The 23,307-nt window shown below is 44.1% G+C and overlaps 1 protein-coding gene across 2 annotated transcripts; it reads left to right on the forward strand.

The window, feature by feature from the left end:
• Nucleotides 1-527: 527 nt before the first annotated feature.
• Nucleotides 528-23,307, forward strand: LOC124016273 (voltage-dependent calcium channel gamma-5 subunit-like). 2 transcript variants are annotated; one of them, XM_046331819.1, is made up of 7 exons: nucleotides 528-997; nucleotides 10,579-10,818; nucleotides 14,146-14,184; nucleotides 18,297-18,383; nucleotides 20,622-20,762; nucleotides 21,405-21,550; nucleotides 22,052-23,307. In XM_046331819.1, the coding sequence occupies exons 2-7, from the start codon at nucleotides 10,623-10,625 to the stop codon at nucleotides 22,322-22,324; spliced, it is 882 nt and encodes a 293-aa protein (XP_046187775.1). In that variant the 5' UTR covers nucleotides 528-997; nucleotides 10,579-10,622; the 3' UTR covers nucleotides 22,325-23,307. The 2 variants fall into 2 exon arrangements, with proteins under 2 accessions (XP_046187775.1, XP_046187776.1); XM_046331820.1 differs by lacking the exon at nucleotides 14,146-14,184.

Below are 23,307 nucleotides of genomic sequence, written 5' to 3' on the forward strand. Positions count from 1 at the left end.
AAGAACATGGATAGACCGGCGGGAATAACAGGTCGCAGCTTCACCGATGCCAGAACAAACACACATAGAGGCCTAACAGATTGTGCCAGGAAAAGTAGTTCTCCCTTGGGTGGAGAGGGAAATGCACGGGGGCGATATAATAGCTGAGATGTAATCAGGGATGTAGATGTGGACAATCAACGTTTTCCAGACAGCTTTTAATTATGCATACTGCACTGATAGGCCATATGCTCGTAAATAATTGGATAAATGGCCATATGTCTCTTTTTGGGGGGGGGGTGTCAGTGCTAAATTTAGTTGGATTGCTTTGTACATTTTATGCACACATAAATACCCTATCAGAATCAGCCAAAATGTTCAATAATGATAAATAATTAAAACTTTGGGGGTCGTTGGCTACCCGCCCAAAAACAAAAATATATATATATATAGAGAGAGAGAGAAATTCAATGGGTTATGACGCTGAAGTCAGCCACAGGCATGTGTGTCTTGAATGTCACATGATGGAAGCTTCGTGGTGGGTTTGGTACTTTGATTGAACAGCTGTGTCGCATTCAACTCATACGTAGAATGTATGCACACATGACTGTAAGTCGCTTTGGATAAAAGCGTCTGCTAAAATGGCATATATATATATATATATAACTCACTCGAATCCCGAATGACGTTAAGGAAGAGAAGTCTATGAATGTCAATCTCGGGACCGTTGGTTTATCCAAAGGAGAGACATTATTTGTGGGCTGCATTTCGCAAAAGCGAACTCTTGTTTTTTTTTTGTTTAATCAGTGAAGCTTCATAGGCTATCCATATCCCCAACGGCTGCTGCTGCCCAACTGCTGGCGCCAGGCTGAAGTGGAATGCGCACTAGTATTGTCCTGCCGCACATCCACTGCGCACTGCATCTCCGCGAGTCAACAGTAGACAAGTGGAGAGCAACGCGGGAGAAACAATATTGTAAGGAAACGAGCGCTTTCCTCGACGAGACTTCTTTGTGAAGGTAAACAATGTTTATTTGAATTATTTCCTCGACTTTGAAGTGCCTCAGTAGGCAATCCGAAATGTGTTCAAACAGTGCTCTCTAGTTTGTTCGTCTCCACGTGATAGACTATATTGTTTTCTTCACTCACTGCTCTGTAAAAAAATAACTCACTTTTAGAAGTTTAAGCTTATTCCTGTGACGTAGGCTCTAGAAGAGAAAAAAAACATTTAACTCTAAATGTCTAATGACACTACACACTGTATTGTCATTTGTATAAATATTCAAATCCATTTAGTCAGTTATTGAGTTTAATCGAAAGGAGATGGCTGTATTATGTGGAGGGAAAAACTTATTTTACCATGTCGATGTGAATACGAACAGGTAGTTTTTACGACAGTGTGGACACGATATTTTCAGCATGAATTAATATGTGGAAGCATTGGTTTGCTTTTTAAAAGATATATGTCTGGAATTGACGTTGTTGGCGGGCTACTATAGATATAATTGCAAGCCCTTGCTTTTAAAAGCGAAGCGATATTGAACGCATCCCACTTGGTCATTTAATTTAGGTTTAGTGCATTACTGAAGAGCGAGACCAGGCAGACGTTGGTGGAAAGTGGAGTCGATATCGATTTTGTTTGGTGGTTTGAGTTATCTGTGATGCTGTAATACGTTTGATAGTGACATATGCTATCACTATGATCAAACCTGAAACAATCGAAAACTTTCTCAATTTACCTTACTGAATTGTACTAGGATACATGCACGTTTTTCCAGTTCAGGACCAAGGACAGCGATTCGAGGTATTCATGGACCAAAACAGTACAGAGACCACTTCATCTTACGATAAATGTGGCCCTTGGACATTGTAATGGTTTAGATACTCCTTTGTGTGTCCGTTTACGATTCAGCCTTTGCGCCTTTAGATTAAATTATTAAGTCGTCCATTATAAATGTGTAAAGTCTATTTTGTATCATGATCAAATGTGAAATGCAATGCAAATATCCCAAGCACTCTGCACTAGAAAAGGTTGTAGACAAACTTGGCTGAAAGCCAGTCATTGTGTCCCGGACCAATATTTGTAATAGCTGGGTCATGAGAAGGACTGAACGGCCAATTTTCCACAGCTCAACAGACTATATAACAAAGCCCAGAAGTAATAGTTGGCGGAAACTTTTAACCAAAGCGTTTTCTATAGGCCTACAGTATATGTGACGCATGCAGCCATCAAACCCTGCCTACCTTCCTCCTGCCAACCTGCTAAAGTAGCTGTTGAGTTCTCAGCTCCCCTTGTCTGACAATCTTCTCAAGTTCAGCACCTCATAGCTAATAAATATTTAATAATACAATCCGGTATTTTTTTTTTGGGGGGGGGGGGGCTGGTAATGACTAAGAAATGTTTCATCTTAACTGTGGAGGAACTTAAATGAGTGTGCTGGGTGGATAGCACTTTAGAATAGAATTTACATTACGAGTAATATGTTAGTCCCTATAGGCACATGCAACTGAATTGAGTGCTCATGCTAAATGAAATGTGCAGATGTTCTACTAATGCATGCCTATAGACTAATTAGTCATTGTGTATCTGTCATGTTACTCACATTGGGCCTAATCATATTTACAATCTAAGAATTTGTCAGCAGGCGATATTAAATATTTCCTCTTCTAAAGAGTCACCGTGGAATAGAGTCACCGTGGAATAGAGTCACCGTGGAATAGAGTCACCGTGGAATAGAGTCACCGTGGAATAGAGTCACCGTGGAATAGAGTATAGAGTCACTGTGGAATAGAGTATAGAGTCACTGTGGAATAGAGTATAGAGTCACCTATGACTAATGAGTTGCAGGCAGCCTCGGCCCTCTGAGTACTTTGTAAACACATGACTATAATGGTCTCAGTCGTGTAGAGTTACCTAGGTTAGGGAGGTTAGACAGGGTTCACATTAACCCAACACTTTCCAGAGCACATAGGGGTGAGTTGGACAGCACATGGTAACGGTATGTGTGCTTTATTGGCATGGGCATGCGGTCATGGAACAGTCCCAATCGGAAGTGTCCACCGAACGTCCGATAGGTTAGATTGGGCTGCGTGTCGTTCATGTAGATAATCAACAAAAACAAGGATCAGACTGAGATATTGGGTGATTTTTGTCTTGTGCTTTTAATTGCAGTTGGTTATTATTTACAATCCTGTAACACTTGTGATGCCGGACTTTCCCTTCGCATCCCCAGGTCATTCCATGATAGTTGTCATAATCAAAGACTAACTAACTGTATCGTTTTGGATGCAACTGAATTACAATAAAAACCGACTTTTAAAATTGCCGTTGAAAAGTCATAATGAAGTAAGAGAGAAATGAGTTGTTATCTGTCAAGCCTATACATGCCTGTAGTCTGTAGCCTTGGAGACTGGCAGTCATGAACACGGACCAATGTCCTGGCTGCTACCACAGGCTAGTTCACAGCCGATGTACACTGACACTGCGTCAGCATCTGCTTGACAGGGAGCTAATACCACTCTCTCTCTCTTTCTGGTGGAGGTCCCATATCACAGAGCCTGCCTCTTCTTGTACAGTCAGTCCTCCTGTCTGTCCGCTTTACACTATTACACTGTCTCAGCCAGCCTGCCTATGCCCCTGTCTGTCTGTTTGTCTGTCTGTCTCTCCCCTATGGCACTGTCATAACAACACACTGACTTCGTGACTCTTACATGTAAGCACGGTTTCTTCCGACTGGCCCATGAGCCTATTCGGTATTCCTTAATGTGGGAACCTTAGTATTGTGCCGCACACAAAAGCGACATGGCCAAGCTAAGTACTTAAAGAGAGAGCAGTACTTGGTCTCGTGACAAAGCCGGAGAATGTGCCATTTCTCTGGGTGACTGGCTGTGTTGTGCCCTTTGCCTCTCAAACGCAATGCACTGCCATGATGTTTGCCTCTACGTTTATGAGGAACTGTGGGAGAGTTCCTCGTAGCATACAGCTGAGGTATAAAGAGACTCACTTATGTGTCTTCATTTTTAAGTGAAAATACATTTGATCAGATCCAATTATAGATTTCTGACATAATCAACAGTGGAGTGTCATCTGAAAGAATTTGATTTGAGAAAATGATGACCACAGTTCCTCTTATTTTATTTTGGGATTTGGAGTTGATTGACAGGCTGTTGACAATCTGGCCATGTTTGAAGAGGCGGTAACACTTTCTTTGGATAGTCCATCTATAGATGCTCTACAGATTGTCAGTAGCATTTCAACTAACTATCTACTATCTCTAACCCGAACCTTAACCCTAACCCTTAATCTAAACTTAAACCCCACCCTTACTGTAACCTTAGAAAGCAGTTGCTTATCAACAGATAGTATGACCATCTGTAGAGCATTTACAGATGGAAAATCGGGACCATACGAATGAAGTGTGACCGAAGAGGCGAGCAGAGCCAAGAAACACTGGCTGAGATCTGTCAGGGAGATGCCTTTGGAGCAACATAAAAGGCTTGGAGTGAGGCAAGCACTGCTCAAGCATATTAACATGTTCTGACATTAACTGTCCCCAGGCACTCAGTCAGAGTCAGTCCGTTGTTGCCTCTGAACCCTAAAGACTCCAGGCTGGTAAGATGCCCTCTGCAGAGTCTCCAGAGGTTTAACTGTTGGGTTGAGTTTGTGTTAAAAAATGAAGCCCTCTTTCTCTTTTTCTTTTTTTTGGAAATTGAAATATTTAGATGGAGGGCCGGTGGAATGTTGTTTTGGGAGCACAGAGGTGAAATAACATGACCTTTATGACCTGGGGAAGAGTACCGGGAGTCTGAGTGTTTCGTTGGTCAAGAAGACTGACATATGAGTATGGCTGAGTTAGCACAGCCCTGTAGTGCCTATGCTACTGTATGCTATTGCTATATACAGGGGCTATGGAGGGTGATGATTGTGGCTAGCTAGCTGCTAGATTCCACCATGGCCCCTTGTCGTGTCCCCCATGTCGAGCCACTGACCCCAGGGCCCTATAGTCCTCTGATGCTGTCCACCCCACTGACCGCCCGCTCGCATCAGTGGAACACACAGGCCACGTTACTCTGGAGACGGTGCGTAGCGACATCTGGCCGTCATGGAAACTGGGTCAGTGGCTTTCCCGAAAGGAGTGCACAGACGAGTCCTTGACAGAGAAATAATGTTTTTTTTTAAACACACAAAAAAAACCATTTTAGTTAACATGCATTTCTGTTCTGCTATTGACAAATGTTTGAGTAACTCCAGCGGTTACCGGATTATAACCAGGTCCTAGCGTGACCATCCCGTTCTGTGGTAGGGACCAAGTGGGTTGGGTAATAATAGAAGCCCAACTCTCTGTTTCATACTGTTGAATTTGCATGAGCTACTATGTTCAGAATGCTTGGTATTAAAATGAGCAGGTGTAGCCTATTAGCAACATCTATTAGCAACATCTATTAGCAACATCTATTAGCAACATCTATTAGCAACATCTATTAGCAACATCTATTAGCAACATCTATTAGCAACATCTATTAGCAACATCTATTAGCAACATCTATTAGCAACATCTATTAGCAACATCTATTAGCAACATCTATTAGCAACATCTATTAGCAACATCTATTAGCAACATCTATTAGCAACATCTATTAGCAACATCTATTAGCAACATCCACAAACAAGAGTGTCGATGACGTCTAAATCGATCATGACAAGGACGGTGCCTCCAAGCAACCAATGGATAACACCTTAAACATACCCAAAGACTAAACATATACATTCCATATGCGACGACCCTGACCCCTGACCACTGACCACTGACCACTGACCACCATGAACCCCCTTTTTCCATGAGGCTGTGAGAGTTCTGGGAACAGAGTTCTGTTTCATTGAAGGTTGTCCCCCCCCCCCCCCCCCCCCCGCATCATCGACTTTCTGGCGGTTGTGTTGAAAAACGGTAGTTGGTTTTTGGGTTGAATGGAGGCTGATGAGGCTGGGTGCATGCTAATTGAATGGACAGAGCGAGTACTGACTGACCTAGTTCAGTGGTGATGCAGTGGGTTCCATTCCTCTGGAGACGGTTAGATACATGTGCACATCTGCCTAAAAGGCGCTGCGTGGTCAATCTGACATCTGCTGTTGCCGTACAGCATTTACTGCCATGCGGCCTCCGCAGAAGTCAGAGCAAATCTACTTTTTGCCTTTCGCCGTCAGCCAATCATGTCAATGTGGAGCTTTACGGGGCCGTCTGCATTGTTACAAAGTTTGAGAGGTGCACGGCGAGGCAGTGCGGCGCTTGATTTGGCCTCTGCATTCCTCCGGGGGCTACGCAATTGCGTCACACCCTCCATACGAAGCCTCCGACCACATTTTCGGATCAAGCATAAATTGGCTTTAAGTCGCTGTTAAAATGAACTCCGCCCTCGAGTGGTGGGAAACACACCACAGAACAGACCACAGAACAGACCTGGGTCATGTTCATAAAGCACCAACCGGAGAAAAATGAAACGGAACTGGGACTTGTCTAATAAGAAACCATCCTTTTAGTTTTCTATCGCTTGCCTTTATGAACAGAACCCAGAGTAGGTGCATGGTCAAAATGGCTTCAGGTGCTATCAAATAAGACTGTTAGGTTTCTATAGTAATAGAAAATGCTAGACACTAAACAGGAAGTACGGTTCACTAGATTGTCGCTGTTGGGTGTTCATCCAAGTATTGGATTCCAGTCACAGAATGGATGTGTCCACCTTCTTCAAAGGTAGTTTGTAAAAATGCAAAGGGGGACTATGGGGCTTTTTGGATCTCCCTGCTTAGGCCCTGGAAGCTTTGAACATCTAATGAGACACGTTGGTCAATAGACAGTTTTTCTCGGCTCAATCTCCGTTCATAATCCCATACGGGCTGAAACAATGTGTGGACTGAATTAGTATTCATAGTAGATTGAATGGGGCCTCTTGATCTCTTTGTGTGTGTGTGTGAATGGACATGATGGAGAATTTCAATGGTTATTGGCTGTGGGTATCCTTTGATCTAATCCGAAAAGTGTGTGTGCAGATGCAAGCATGTGTGTGTTATGTGCATTTGTCGATTAAGTTTCTTGGAAACCAATGACTCACACATTAAACTGGCAAGTTGGACATCATCATAGCTTCCTGTACTCCGCACTGTACCATTGGCATTAAGCCTTTGCCAAGACTGTGCTTCAAGTGGCGAGGATTGGACACAATGACACTCCAACTATTATATATTTGAAATTATAAACTGGGTGGTTCGAGCCCTGAATGCTGATTGGCTGAAAGCTGTGGTATATAAGATTGTATACCATGGGTATGACAAAACATGTCTTTTGACTGCTCTAATTACGTTGCGTCGTGCCTAAGAACAGCCCTTTATAAGTGGATCCATACAAATCTAGGAAACAGATGATTCCAAAATCAAAAAACCACTAACTACTGATGTTATGCATTTAATCTTGCTATCCTTTGGGTAGGAGAAACAGGCTGCCTTAGGCAGAGAGCAGAGCAAATGGCTCCTCAAAAGGTTGCTACCACTAGGATAATGACATCTGAGGGAATTGGAAATAAGTTGTCAAAGAGATGATTAATATTTCATATTTTAGTTTTTTTTCTTTTTTTTCTCATTTCCATGTTGAGGTAGAGGATATTGTTCTGCCCTTAACAGCAACAATTTCACCATGACACTTAGACGTCAACTAGATAGATGTGGGAATGCAATTTCATAGTCTAACTTCCTGGTATTTTCACTGCAGAAAAGATAAGTCTGTCTGGGTATTTCTCAGTCTTTTACATGTATATGACCCAAAGGTCAACAACAACACCCTGCACTGGTTGCTTTCTCCTGGTATAAGAGTTCATGAATATAACAACATAGAATATCTTTGCTAATAACTTCCCGTGGAAGTAGCTGTTTTGGACACTTTTCATGGAACAAGTTAACAGTCATTAATGTACACAGACAAATCTGTTAAAAAATAAAAATAAAAGTCTCCAAATCCAGTTGAAATAGAGAATCGCACACTTTTTTTTACCCTATTTCCCGAACCACTTTAATATGGACAGACTATTTCTGACTGATCGCACAAGGACTAATGACGTCTGTTCGTCTGTTCGGTCATTATGTTTTGTATCATTTAGTATTCTGTCATTTGGTGCTCTGTCAGTATTGTGATTTAGTATTCTGTCATTTGGTGCTCTGTCAGTATTATCATTCAGTGTTCTGTCATTTAGGCGTAGCTTTTTGTCGTCTATCATTTCAAATTCTGTTATTTAGAAAACTGTAAATGTGTCCACACCAGGAAGTAGGCCTTCTATACATTGAAGCTCAAACTGCCTTGATATCGATCTCTATTTCTAGAGGTTTGGTAATGATGCCTTGTGGGTGTAACGCGGAATGAGCGCAATGGGATGCTAGCATTGAATGTTAACCGCCCTATGATGAAACACAGTAGCCTGTCAATGAATGGCCTTGTGCATCACATGCAAACTAGCGCTTCACATGCTAGCGAAGCCACTGGTGTTGAAAGGCTGGTATTAATGTCTAAGTGGACGTGTGGGTCGACGCTTTACTGAATGGGGACTGATTGGCTACCTGATAATGCCCCTCATTGCTTACACATGCTGGACCTTTGTGCTAAAAAAAGTACAATTTGATTGACTGGTGAGTCGATGGTTGTGTCCCTATCACCTCATCTCCTTTCCTTCCTGATAGCTGACCAATGGAAATGTTCCACCTCTGAGTGAGCTACATGGCCCAAATTTACTTTTGGTTTGAAGAGGAGGCCTATGGACCTTTTGCTGTCATCCACTTCTAATTAAATGTAATTGATTGTCTAATTGTCCAAATGATAAAGTGGTTCATTAGTAATGATGGAATAGGCCAGTGTCATTACACGCATAGCTGTACCATAGTGAGTCAACCGTAGTGGGAGAGATGACATGTTGCATCCACTGTCACCGAGGTCAGATGAGATATTTACATTACCAAGTCCTTACCGCTGTTGCAACAATGACTCTGACTCGCTCCTTTGACACGATGAACATGCGAAAGCCCTTTAAATGAGATACATTAGTCTCATCTTATACATTCGTACCCACATGTTATCGACATCGTGATACGAGGGCTCGCGAGGCCATGTTATCGACATCGTGATACGAGGGCTCGCGAGGCCATGTTATCGATATCGTGATACGAGGGCTCGCGAGGCCATGTTATCGACATCGTGATACGAGGGGTGGTGAAGCCACACGAAGCCACCCAAGTCGATGCAAAGAGAGAAAAAACAAAGCCTGATTAGATTGCTATTTCTCACACACACACTCCCACTCGAAAACAGCCAGTGACAGTAAACAGACAACTCATTATGTGAAATGACTGCCTTTTCAACACATATTCCCATGCATGCCAGGAAACCAGGCTTCTGGCTAGCGTGGGCTACGGCTACTGCAACCAAGTGATCAGTGTTGCTTATGACTGATGGAGCATCAACATCAATAAGCTGTTGCATATGTCACACCACCATAGTGTAAGACTGCTGGACTTCTGCTTGACCGGATCGTGTTGTGTTAATCCGATCGGTCTTGACCGGATCGTGTTGTGTTAATCCGATCGGTCTTGACCGGATCGTGTTGTGTTAATCCGATCCCGGATCGTGCTGTGTTGATCGGTCTTGACCGGATCGTGCTGTGTTAATCCGATCCCGGATCGTGCAGTGTTAATCCGATCCCGGATCGTGCAGTGTTAATCCGATCCCGGATCGTGCAGTGTTAATCCGATCCCGGATCGTGCAGTGTTAATCCGATCCCGGATCGTGCTGTGTTAATCCGATCCCGGATCATGCTGCGTTAATCCGATCCAAAATCAGCCCAATGTTCATGAAGCACGATGGTTATTTGAATAATTATTTTTATTTGTGTTAATCCAATCGGTCTTGACCGGATCATGCTGTGTTAATCCGATCCCGGATCATGCTGTGTTAATCCGATCCCGGATCATGCTGTGTTAATCTGATCCTGGATCATGCTGTGTTAATCCGATCCCGGATCATGCTGTGTTAATCCGATCCCGGATCATGCTGTGTTAATCCGATCCCGGATCATGCTGTGTTAATCCGATCCCGGATCATGCTGTGTTAATCCGATCCCGGATCATGCTGTGTTAATCCGATCCAAAATCAGCCCAATGTTCATGAAGCACGATGGTTATTTGAATAATTATTTTTATTTCGAGAGATCAGGGCACGAGGCTATTTTCTAAAATACAGCAAAACAACTGACAAAGTAATACACTAATATAAAAGTTCACTGAACTATAATACACCGATTAGTTGTCAGGATGGAAAGGAGAGCAGGGAGGATTACTGGGACATTTGTGACACACTGAGACATGCCTCCCAGGTAATGCTCCTGGCTTAACCTACCTACAAGTTTGTCTGGCAATTGACAACTGGGATGCAGGCTTGACCATGGGGTCGTAGCCATTGCCTTACAATTGACCATTAGGACATAGACATGACCTTATCATTGACTACTGTGACACCGACCACTACCTTTTTCTATTAACTCTCCACTAACTCCATCCTCTGTCTCTCTGCAGTTTCTTTTTCTGCCGGCGGCGCCCCCTGCAGTTGTGGATGTGGTATGACCCTGTGTGGCAGGAAGGTGTTGACGGTGCTGAGCAGCGTGTTCGCTGTGTGTGCCCTGGGCCTGCTGGGCGTCGCTGTCAGTACTGACTACTGGCTCTATCTGGAGGAGGGCGTCATCCTGCCCCTCAACCAGAGTACCGAGTTACGCATGTCCCTGCACTCAGGCCTCTGGCGGGTCTGCTTCACAGCTGGTAAGTTTCTAGTTAGGGGTAGACGTTGCCCCTTAAGTACAGATCTAGGATCAGTTCAGCTTAGACATGCATATGTCCCTGCAGTCAGAGATGTGGAGAGTCTGATTCATATTTGGTGAGTAGATGTTTCCCCCCTGGCACAAGTGTAAGATCAAGGTCAATAAAATATATATATTCTTTGACTGTCCCCGTGGAGAACCCTTTTTGGTTCCAGGTAGAACCCTTTTGGAACACACAACCCAAAAGGATTTCCTTATTGGGACAGCCGAAAAACCCATTTGGAACCCTTTCTACAGAGGGTTCTACATGGAACCAAAAAGGATTCTACCTGGAACCAAAAAAAGGTTATTCTATGGGGACAGCCAAATAACCCTTTCAGGTTCTAGATAACACCTTTTTTCTAAGAGTTTAGTAGTACGGTGCCCCTGGAGCAAATTACTCAAGGACACATTGTCAGATTTTTACCAGCGAACTTTAAGTTACTGGCCCAACGCTCTAACTGCTAAGCTACCTGCCGCCCTGGACGTTGCCCCTCGGCACGAATCTAGGATCAAGGTAGACGCTGCCCCTTAGGCGTACCTACCAAGAGATTTCTCATCAGTTATAGTCACAGCTGTGTACATTCCCCCTCAAGCAGACACCAAGATGGCCATTAAGGAACTTCACTGCACTATATGCAAACCATATATCCTGAGGCTGCATTTATTGTAGCTGGGAATTTTACAAAGTAAATTAGAGAACAAGGCTACCTAAATTCTACCAGCATATTGATTGCGCTTCGCGAGGGGGAAATAACCTCGACCACTGCTACTCTAACTTCCGCAATGCATACAAAGCCCTCCCTTTGGCAAATCCGACCATGACACCATCTTGCTCCTACCGTCCTATAGGCAGAAACTCAAACAGGATGTACCAGTGACGAGAACCATTCAACGCTGATCCGACCAATCGGAAGCCACGCTTCAAGATTGTTTTGATCACGCAGACTGGAATATGTTCCGGTCAGCCTCAGAACAACATCGACCTATACGCTGACTCGGTGAGTGCATTTATAAAGAAGTGCATTGGAGATGTTGTACCCACTGTGACTATTAAAACCTACCCTAACCAGAAACCGTGGATGGATGGCGGCATTCGCGCAAAACAAGCAAAATGCCAGTACAGGGACAAGGTGGTGTCACAATTCAACGGCCCAGACACGAGACGTATGTGGCAGGGTCTACAGACAATCATGGACTACAAAGAGAACGTCACGGACACCGACGTCACGCTTCCAGACAAACTAAACACCTTCTTTGCCCGCTTTGAGGATAATAAAGTGCCACCGTCGCGGCCCGCTAACAAGGACTGCAACCCAAACCCCCCTCCCCCACTCTCTGTGGCTGACGTGAGGAAAACGTGTTAACCCTCGCAAGGCTCCTGGCCTAGACGGCATCCCTAGCCGCGTCGTCAGAGCATGCACAGACCAGCTTGCTGGTGTGTTTACAGACATATTCAATCGCTCCCTATCCCAGTCTGTTGTTCCCAAATGCTTCAAGATGGCAACATTGTTCCCGTACCCAAGAAGGCAGAGATAACTGAATTAAATGACTACCGCCCCGTAGCACTCACTTCTGTCATCATGTGCTTTGAGAGACTAGTCAAGGACCATATCACCTCCACCTTACCGGCCACCCTAGACCCACTTCAGTTTTCATACCGCCCCAACAGTTCCACAAATGATACAATTGCCATTACACTGCACACTTCCCTATCCCATCTGGACAAAAGGAATATATATGTAAGAATGCTGTTCATTGACTGCAGCTCAGCATTCAACACCATAGTACCCTCCAAGCTCATCATCAAGCTGGAGGCCCTGGGTCTCAACTCTGCCCTGTGCAATTGGGCCCTGGACTTTCTGACGGCCGCCCCCAGGTGGTGAAGGTAGGAAACAACATCTCCACTTCGCTGACCCTCAACACTGGGGGACAACAAGGGTGCGTGCTCAGCCCCGTCCTGTACTCCTTATTCACCCACGACTGCGTGGCCATGTCACCCAAAACCCTGACGAACTTCTACAGATGCACAATCGAGAGCATCCTGTCGGGCTGTGTCATAGCCTGGTATGGCAACTGCACTGCCCTCAACCGCAAGGCTCTCCAGAGGGTGGTGCAGTCTGTGCAACGCATCACCGGGGGTAAACTACCTGCCCCCCTACAGCACCCAATGTCACAGGGAGGCCAAAAAGATAATCTAGGACATCAACCACCTGAGCCACTGCCTGCTCACACCGCTGACATCCAGAAGGCGAGGTCAGTACAGGTGCATCAAAGCAGGGACCGAGAGACTGAAAAACAGCTTCTACCTCAAGGCCATCAGACTGTTATACAGCAATCACTAACTCAGAGAGGCTGCTGCCTACATTGAGGCCCAATCAATGGCCACTTTAATAAATGGATCACTAGTCACTTTATACTATGCCACTCTAAATAATGCCACTTTAATACTCATATCACATGTATATACTGTATTTTATACCATCTATTGCACCTTGCCTCTGCCGCTCGGCCATCGCTCATCCATATACTTACATGTACACATTCTCATTCACCCCTTTACACACGTATTAGGTAGTTGGGGAATTGTTAGATTACTTGTTAGATATTACTGCCCTGTCGGAACTAGAAGCACAAGCATTTCACTACACTCGGATTAGCATCTGCTGACCATGTGTATGTGACATAACATTTGATTTCATGATTTGATTTGATCATCATAACCCTTAACCATTCAGGGACACTGACCGGTGTTTACTTCAGTGTCTATGTCCAATGACTGGTGCCTTCTAGCTGGCCCCGGTGCCAGTCTGTTTCTGTTTTTGGTAAGTGATGACAGGAAGTTGGGCGAGGCGGCGAAACAGGCTGGCACTCCAGTCCTCATTCACTAGACCGCCACAGGACCCACTCTTGAGAGTCAAATGTTCATCCTCTCCTCTCTCCACTCCCTCCCGGCTGCATCCCAATAATCTGTCCTTGCGTTACCCTGTCTACCCATGTTGGGTTATTACCATTACTTGTCCTGTCAACTCACCCTGGCTGCTCTCTTGCTCTGGTACGCTGACGGGGAAGGGGGTGGGGTGGGGGAATCATGCTCTTCTACATTCCCTTTTTCCTTTGTCATTACCCCATGTGTCCCATTGCTGAACTGTCCGTCAGTGCTGGCCCATGCCGCTCGTCATTCCAGCATACAGCACCTGTCCTATTACCCCCCCCCCCTCACCGCCCCCGAGGCATGCTGGGAGCTTGAAGCAGGACGCACTAACTTTCAATCCCTTTTCTCTCTTAGCGACGGCAGCTTTCAAAGTGTTTCCGAGCAGTAAACCAGGTATTCACTTCCTCTCTGATGTACTGTACTCTCTCTCCCCAGGTAGCCTCTGGATACTGAGGCTGACACAATCAACTGTAGCCAGTGCATGAGAATCAAACTAGTGACCTAACATTTACTGTATTTAAAATGCATGCACTTGCTAAGTAATATTTGTGAGGACAATAAATAGGATTTGTTTCTATATTGCCATTATACCAGTGAAGGCTGGTGGAGGTATAAATGGGGAGGACTGGCTAATTTCTCCCTCCACCAGCATTATACTTTCCAGGAAGCATCACAGAGTGGCATGATGTTACAAAGCACACTCCTAGGTACTTCCACTTAACGTGTCTTTTTTTTTGCCCTCAGTGTCCATCCTTACCTCCCTTAAATCCTCAAGCAACACACTGTCAACATTACATGTTTCTGTGGTGATTAAATAGAGGATGTTTAGCTTTGGTCCAAACGACCAACTTCCATTGAGGTTTTAGCTGTGATTTAATGGCCTTGTTGCTAAACTGCCCCAACTAGCTATCCGTTTGACCCAGAAAATCTAGGCTTGTGTTGGGTTAGTTAGTGACAGACACACAGGGTCTATCTGGCTCAGTACTGTTACGATACATCATTACACCATAGAGAGTGAATGGGTTGTGTTCGGCCCAGTATTTCTGCTGCGTAGCGTCCATTGAGTGGGGGTATTAAATGCGGCTGTTGGTCCCAGTCTCTGTTTGATTTGTGCTTGTGCTGACTCTGGCCAATCCACTGTATAAAAGCTCGCTTCTCTCATGCCCATGAGACTATGAAGATGATGTTATGACTAGGGTGCTATAGTGGTGCTATACTAGGGTGCTATAGTAGTGCTATACTAGGGTGCTATAGTAGTGCTATACTAGGGTGCTATAGTAGTGCTATACTAGGGTGCTATAGTAGTGCTATACTAGGGTGCTATAGTAGTGCTATACTAGGGTGCTATAGTAGTGCTATACTAGGGTGCTATAGTAGTGCTATACTAGGGTGCTATAGTAGTGCTATACTAGGGTGCTATAGTAGTGCTATACTAGGGTGCTATAGTAGTGCTATACTAGGGTGCTATAGTAGTGCTATACTAGGGTGCTATAGTAGTGCTATACTAGGGTGCTATAGTAGTGCTATACTAGGGTGCTATAGTAGTGCTATACTAGGGTGCTATAGTAGTGCTATACTAGGGTGCTATAGTAGTGCTATACTAGGGTGCTATAGTAGTGCTATACTAGGGTGCTATACTAGGGTGCTATAGTAGTGCTATAGTAGTGCTATACTAGGGTGCTATAGTAGTGCTATAGTAGTGCTATACTAGGGTGCTATACTAGGGTGCTATAGTAGTGCTATACTAGGGTGCTATAGTAGTGCTATACTAGGGTGCTATAGTAGCTTGCAAACAGGTCACCGATTGATTGAACATGCTTTTTTAGTCCAGGAGTATGCCTAATAAGAGTCCAGTAAACCACCTCATAGCGAGTAAGAAACATGAAGGGGATTTGTTATTGAGTTAGAACAAAATGAAATCGGCCACCTATCGACTTTGGACCGTAGACATTAAAAACAGTAGACAGTGCTGACGTCTTCCACTCATTCCTATGGACAATTTGAAGCGCGTCATATTGCTGCATGGCACCTCCTCGTAGGCTGCCGGCCCGTGATTGGTTCTGTGTCAGTACATGGTTCTGTGTGACAACAGATGTTGTCTGAATGGATCCGTATATGATTAAATATCTTAAACTTGTAGCGGACTTTAAATGAATTCAGAGTGGGGATCGAAGTTGATCCATAATAAACACATTTTAGAGCCCTAAACGCCCCCAAAAAAAAAAAATTTTTTTGGGCCCTTCTGGCGATTGGAATTTACATAAGCTTTCTAGGGCCAACCAGGTCTTTTTGCACCGCTAGGTTGCTACGAAGTAGACGACCAGCAGAGCTTATGACCTCAACTGGGGGCCTGATTTGGACAAGTAGGGGTACTGTACAAAAGTACAAATACGTCCTTTCATTCCACCAAACCATCTAACCATGGTTCACCTGTTCACCAAGTCCTCCTCCTGGCCTAACCAGTCACCTGAGTGCCCACGTTCATTTTCAGGTACAACGCTGGGAAATGGGGCTCTAATTTTGATGATATTTTTCCGGGCAGAGCTGAATAGTATTTATGAACACATAGTATGTCTGAAAGTTGCAGTCTAATTTGATTCCATTTATTATGGAATCATTCTATGGTCTGCGTTCCAAATGACCCCCTTTTCCCTACATAGTGCCTTACTGTGGTCTATATAGGGAATAGGGTGCTATTTGGGACGGGGTAATGATGGCTTAATAAGGCAGCGAGGGATCCCATGGCTCTTCATCACTAGTCTTATAGTAATTCAATTATACCAGACTGACAGCAAAGATTCCCTTATTGAAGAGGGTTAATTACTGTTAAGACTCTGCAGAGCGAGAGAGAGAGAGAGATTCAAGCGCACGCATACGGTAGGCCGTCACTGTAAATAGGAATTTGTTCTTAACTGACTAATTAAATAAAGGTTAAATAAAATAAATACATACATGCACACACACACCATCACCAGTGAGTAGGGTGAAATTAAAATAAGCACTCTTTCCCCACAGGACAGGGTGATAGAATGTCATGGCTGGGTGTTGGAACAAACAAACATTGAAGAGCTTAGTGTATATTTGTACAATTATGTGTCTTGCAAAGTAAAAGTAACCGCCTTTCTTTGGTCGCTTGTATCTTCCTCTTTCCTGATCTAACAACCCCGGTGTCGATGTCTGTTTAAACCCTTTAAAACAACACAAGTCTATTCCCAACTCTATGCAACAGTTCTCTTCTGTGTCTATTCCCTATTCCCAACTCTATGCAACAGTTCTCTTCTATGTCTATTCCCTATTCCCAACTCTATGCAACAGTTCTCTTCTATGTCTATTCCCTATTCCCAACTCTATGCAACAGTTCTCTTCTATGTCTATTCCCTATTCCCAACTCTATGCAACAGTTCTCTTCTATGTCTATTCCCTATTCCCAACTCTATGCAACAGTTCTCTTCTATGTCTATTCCCTATTCCCAACTCTATGCAACAGTTCTCTTCTATGTCTATTCCCTATTCCCAACTCTATGCAACAGTTCTCTTCTATGTCTATTCCCTATTCCCAACAGTTCTCTTCTATGTCTATTCCCTATTCCCAACTCTGTGCAACAGTTCTCTTCTATGTCTATTCCCTATTCCCAACTCTATGCAACAGTTCTCTTCTATGTCTATTCCCTATTCCCAACTCTATGCAACAGTTCTCTTCTATGTCTATTCCCAACTCTATGCAACAGTTCTCTTCTATGTCTATTCCCAACTCTATGCAACAGTTCTCTTCTATCTCTATTCCCAACTCTATGCAACAGTTCTCTTCTATCTCTATTCCCAACTCTATGCAACAGTTCTCTTCTATCTCTATTCCCAACTCTATGCAACAGTTCTCTTCTATGTCTATTCCCAACTCTATGCAACAGTTCTCTTCTATGTCTATTCCCAACTCTATGCAACAGTTCTCTTCTATGTCTATTCCCAACTCTATGCAACAGTTCTCTTCTATGTCTATTCCCAACTCTATGCAACAGTTCTCTTCTATGTCTATTCCCAACTCTATGCAACAGTTCTCTTCTATGTCTATTCCCAACTCTATGCAACAGTTCTCTTCTATGTCTATTCCCAACTCTATGCAACAGTTCTCTTCTATGTCTATTCCCAACTCTATGCAACAGTTCTCTTCTATGTCTATTCCCAACTCTATGCAACAGTTCTCTTCTGTCTATTGTCTATTCCCAACTCTATGCAACAGTTCTCTTCTGTCTATTGTCTATTCCCAACTCTATGCAACAGTTCTCTTAGTCTATTCCCTATTCCCAACTCTATGCAACAGTTCTCTTCTATGTCTATTCCCTATTCATCTACAGTCATGCCATTTCATTCCTGCACCATTCCATCGATTAACTCTACTTACCCCCTTTTCTAGCGATGAGCCCCCTAGTGTGTGGGCTTTGTATTCACATGTTAAAGGTGTCGTAAAGGGTTAATAAATGCCGTCTTCTCCTTTGCTTGTGTTGCAGGTGATGAGAAGGGCCGTTGTTTCACCGTTCAGTATGTGATGCCCACCAACGTGCAGCTGACCTCTGAGTCTACAGTTAGTGTGCTGAGTAAGTGAAGAAGACTTGTCATGGGGACATATCAAGTGTCTTAGAGTAGGAGTGCTGATTTAGGATCAGCTTGACCTTTTTAGATCACGATGTATAAGATAACATGGACAGGCGGATCTGATCCTAGATCAGCACTCCTACGCTGAGATGCTTTAGGAATACGGGCTCTGGTCCCTAGCAGAAACACACCCGTTCTGTTGTGGGAGGACATAAATGTAGAGACAAGAGTTTTTCCTGAATGTATGACCGGGCAAGTCATTAACTATCCCATAACCAGAGTTGTTCCAGATCAGATCACATGGTCAGGAAAAGCTCTTGTCCTAACTCCGAGGCCACCGGACAGACTGCTGTCACTTTAGGGCTCAAGATATTGCTGTTCTTAAAGTCTAAAAATAACTTTGACATGAGTTGAGTTGAGTAATAGATGAGGGGTATGCCTGAGGAGAGGAAGCACATGCATCATCGTCAGTCCCCCAGGATCCATTCTGATCACGTCAAACAAAAGGCATGAGTTTCAATGGAATGTCCTTCCTTTGCCTACATGACTCACAATTATCATAATGAATAATAGTCAATTCTGTGGACCATTAATGATGCGATACACATGCTGTATGTCTCATACATATGTCATTTCCCCAGAGACCGAATGTGCTCATGATGTATGCTTTGAAGCATGGCGTATGCCAGGGTTAGGTAACTAGATTCAGCCGCGGGACGATTTTTGTCTGAGCGGATGGTTGATTATAATCATTTGTAAAAATGCAAATTGACCACAACTAAGGCCAAAAACAGTTTGTATTTGAAAATAACAATAACTTCATACCAGCATTACATTGAGACAGGATCACATATGTCTGTTTGCCTTTTTTGTGGAAATACTTGGGAACAGATTTAGTCATTTTAAACTCTCATTTTTTATTTTTATGATTCTCCAAAAATGTGGGGGGGGGAATAAATTAAACGAGAGCCGATTTTGGCCGCCTGTTGCCAACCCCTGCCGTATGCTCTGTGTAAGAGAAAATATAAATCCATACGACACAGGCTTGGGATGGACTGAATGAACATAAGGTACAGTAGAGCTATAGTGGTCCTAACTGGCACATATCCACAGAATCCACACATCTCCCCATATAGATGTATGTTTGTGCTATTCCTGACTTGCCCCTGAGGCATGGCTCATTCCACTCTAACAAGGAATACAGGGGGGATATGAAAAACGCAAGGGAGCAATTTATTTTGCGAGAGATGCCCCTCAGGCCAAATGCAGATGGATACACACAGGACGGGTAATGCTCAGACAGGCACTAGGACCATGGAGACACACTGTCAGAGGAATAGAGGCTCTGGGCCAGCTATCTAAAATACAGAGTGAGAGAGATTCCCATAAGGCCTAAAGTGAGGAAGATGGGCAAATTAATATTTACAAAACTCAGCAGACCAATATACTACCAGACTCAATTGTATTAGACACATACTTCAGAGATATTGTGCTGATTGGCCCAAATCTCATACAATTGTATCTGTAGATGCAATATCCCAATATTGTTTTCCCAATATTTAAAGATTTTGATTGATCCAATGGGATCTCCTGCACTATCCAGTAATTTAACCCATTTAGTCGCTGGAAAGCATATACGGCACTCAGGCTGAAGCATAGACCTACCTCTTTACCCAGGCTATGCATTTTGACCTCCTATGGTCCGCTCCTGCTTCATAGCATAGTTATGCTGGTATGGTTAAAGAAGAATCCAGGGAGAAACCATTCTCACAGTGGGGGTGCCGGCAACATCTTTTTAAGTTGAGATGCCTGTGGAGACATCCCAGGCAGTGGAACCACCCCTTTGATGTGTGCAAATGGAATGAGACCAGGAACAGTGGTAGCTATATTGCTCCTTGTTTGTCAGAGACCTCAAGAGGGGAAAAAAAAGCAATCAAACTGTGGGAAGTTGAAAAAAAAGTTCCAAAACCAATTTAACCAGGAAACAAATCTAGTGTTTGCGATATGCCATACACTGCTTTAGGGTTATTTTACTCGGTCAATCAAATCACGCTGTGCTTTATCTCAGTGGTTAGAGGACACATTTATTTGACTCAATTTCAACGCTTCACAGAACACAAGAAGACTCGTCACAATAGATTTGATTTGGGATGAGTTGACACTATTGACTGAATAAACGAACCACCAAATGAACCTACTAAAGTGTGTCATCCTTTCTTTACCTGCTTCCCCTGTTCCAGAGATGATCCGTTCAGCCACTCCCTTCCCCCTGGTGAGTCTCTTCTTCTTGTTCATCGGTTTTGTCCTGAGTAACGTCGGACACATCCGGCCCCACCGCACCATCCTGGCCTTCATCTCCGGAATCTTCTTCATCCTCTCAGGTAAAATGACCTCCTTTCACTTCTCTGAATGCATTTTTGTTGGAACAAAAGAGATCCTTCACACATTGTTTATTGAGTCTAAGGGCCAGTTTCCCCGGACACAGATTGAACCCAGTCCTGGACTAATAAACTATTTCAGTGGAGAATCGCCATGGACAATGTGTGTTAGTCCAGGACTGGGTTCAATCTGTGTCCGGGGAAACTGGCTCAATATGGTTTAGTTTAAAATCCCCAGGACACAGTCTTTGTTGTTTCATCTATTAGTGAATCGCATGCACAGTTATTTTTGGCATTACCATAGAATGCAGCCCTTGTTCCGTAGTAACAGGAAATTTGGGTCCTGTATCAGTGATCACATCGTGACAGCTATACTATTTATTTCTATTTCTAAGGGAATGTTTCATATCTGTACAAGTATGCAAATGTATCACCATAGAATTACAGAATCTGTATTCTTGCTATCGCTCTGTCTCAAACACTCTCTCGCTTTCTCTCTCTCTCCCCCATCTCTCTCTCTCCCCCATCTCTCTCGCTTTCTCTCTTGCTTTCGCTCTCTCTGCCCCCATTTCTCTCTCTCATTTTCTCTCTCCCTATCCCCCCCGTCTTTCTTTCTCTCTCTCTCCATCCCTCCTCTCTCCCTAGGTCTGTCTCTGGTGGTGGGCCTGGTGTTGTACATCTCCAGTATTAATGATGAGATGTTGAACAGGACCAAGACCAACGAGGCCTACTTCAGCTACCAGTACGGCTGGTCCTTCGCGTTCGCTGCCATCTCCTTCCTGCTCACTGAGGTAACTTCCTCCTTGCTTCTTCATTACATTGTAATCCCAAATCCACCCCCATAGCCTAACCTACCCCTAGAGCCTATGCATTTTGCTTACAGCTGTCAATGTAGAGTACATAGGGCAGCGTTTACCCAAACTCGGTCCTGGGGACCCCAAGGGGTGCACGTTTTGTTTTTTTCCCCCTAGCACTACACTGCTGATTCAAATCCTCAAAACTCGATGATTAGTCGTTTATTTGAATCACCTGTATAGTGCTACGGGGGGAAAACAGGAGAGAGTTTGGGAAACGCTGACATGGGGAATAGGGTCTAGGGGTCGATGAAGGTCAAATCTTTTATGCAATGACACCCACATTAAGTCTGTTGATACAGATCAGCGATTGGGCAATTAACTGTTCCTCATTAGGCATTCATAGAAAGGCACAACCCTGCAGTTGTGCCATCGTTTGTTGAAGAGGATACTTCCGGTATGTTATCCTGCTCCCTTGCATCTGTCATGTATCTCCAGACGGCCGGCGTCATGTCCGTCTACCTGTTCATGAAGCGCTACACGGCCGAGGAGATGTACAGACCCCACCCGGGCTTATACGGGCCGCGCCACAGCAACTGCTCCGACTACTCTGGTCAGTTCCTGCACCCGGACACCTGGAATCAGCGCGGCCGCAGCCCCTCCAGCATCTCCAGCGAAGCCTCGCTCCAGATGAACCACTCCCTCCACTCCAACTACCCAGCGCTCCTCAAGTGTCCCGAGTACGACCGCATGTCCTCCTCCCCATGCTGAGGCCCGCGTGAAGCCCTGGAGCCTGGGCGGCGGGTTGCTCACACATCCCCAGGAAGGGAGAGTCTGGCTGGGTTGCTGAGGTGGTAGACTAGGTTGGTTGGTCTAGAGGGTGGCGCCTAGGTTGCGTTTTGCGAGGGGGGGGGGGTGCGTATCTTTTTCCACGTGTGTGACAGCCTATTTTGAAGTCATCTTGTAGTGCACTTTTCCCGAGTTTTGACACATTTGTGAGATGACGACCCCCACAGCCGACCTTCCCTCTCTGGTTTTACTCAAAGTACAGTAGAAGTAGTGATTCTCAATCAGACCTTGTTCACCTTCGCCATACAGCACGTTCTCCATCTTGGTAAGTATATATAAGCCGATATCTCCCCGGTAACCCAAATAGGACTTCTGTCAACTGTATAACTTGTCAGATAATATGATACCATAAGCGGGGAGATTGAAAGTGAAAGGTTGTCCTCTCTTTTATTATTTTATCTTGATTCTATTTATTATGACTGTGGTTTAATCATACTTCCAGAGAAATACTTGTTTATTACAAGTATTTTTTTTATCAATTTGACTCTTTTTTTTCATCGTCCATCTCACGCTCAAACACTGTTGTACTGTCAACGAAGACACACAGATAAGTGTTTTATTTAAAAAAAAAATAATGGAAAGAAACCAGGAAGCTACTCAAGGGATGATGAAGCTAAAGGAGAGAGAGAGAGAAAAGAGAATAGTGTGTAGACAATAGTGTGACCATCAGATATGGAGAGCCAGTTTGAACGTAATGTAGCTGATGAAGAATGCAGAGTTGATCTAAGCTAGTCCTGATTTTACTGTTAGTAGTGCACCAGGCACATATACGCTTCTGGTCAAACGTTTTCGAACACCTACTTATTCAAGGTATTTTTTTTTTCTTACAATTTTCCAAATTGGAGAATAATAGTGAAGACTTTAAAACTATGAAATAACACATCTGGATTCATGTTGTAACCAAA

Source organism: Oncorhynchus gorbuscha, linkage group LG26 (assembly GCF_021184085.1).
Source record: "Oncorhynchus gorbuscha isolate QuinsamMale2020 ecotype Even-year linkage group LG26, OgorEven_v1.0, whole genome shotgun sequence".
In the NCBI taxonomy this organism is placed as follows: Eukaryota; Metazoa; Chordata; class Actinopteri; order Salmoniformes; family Salmonidae; genus Oncorhynchus; species Oncorhynchus gorbuscha.

Bases quoted from the DNA above. Each gene is read 5' to 3' on its own strand.
- LOC124016273 (XM_046331819.1), top strand. From the start codon at position 10,623: ATGACCCTGTGTGGCAGGAAGGTGTTGACGGTGCTGAGCAGCGTGTTC. The intron at 14,185-18,296 runs GTATTCACTTCC...CTTGTGTTGCAG, and splicing joins GTTTCCGAGCAGTAAACCAG to GTGATGAGAAGGGCCGTTGT. The intron at 20,763-21,404 runs GTAAAATGACCT...CTCTCTCCCTAG, and splicing joins AATCTTCTTCATCCTCTCAG to GTCTGTCTCTGGTGGTGGGC.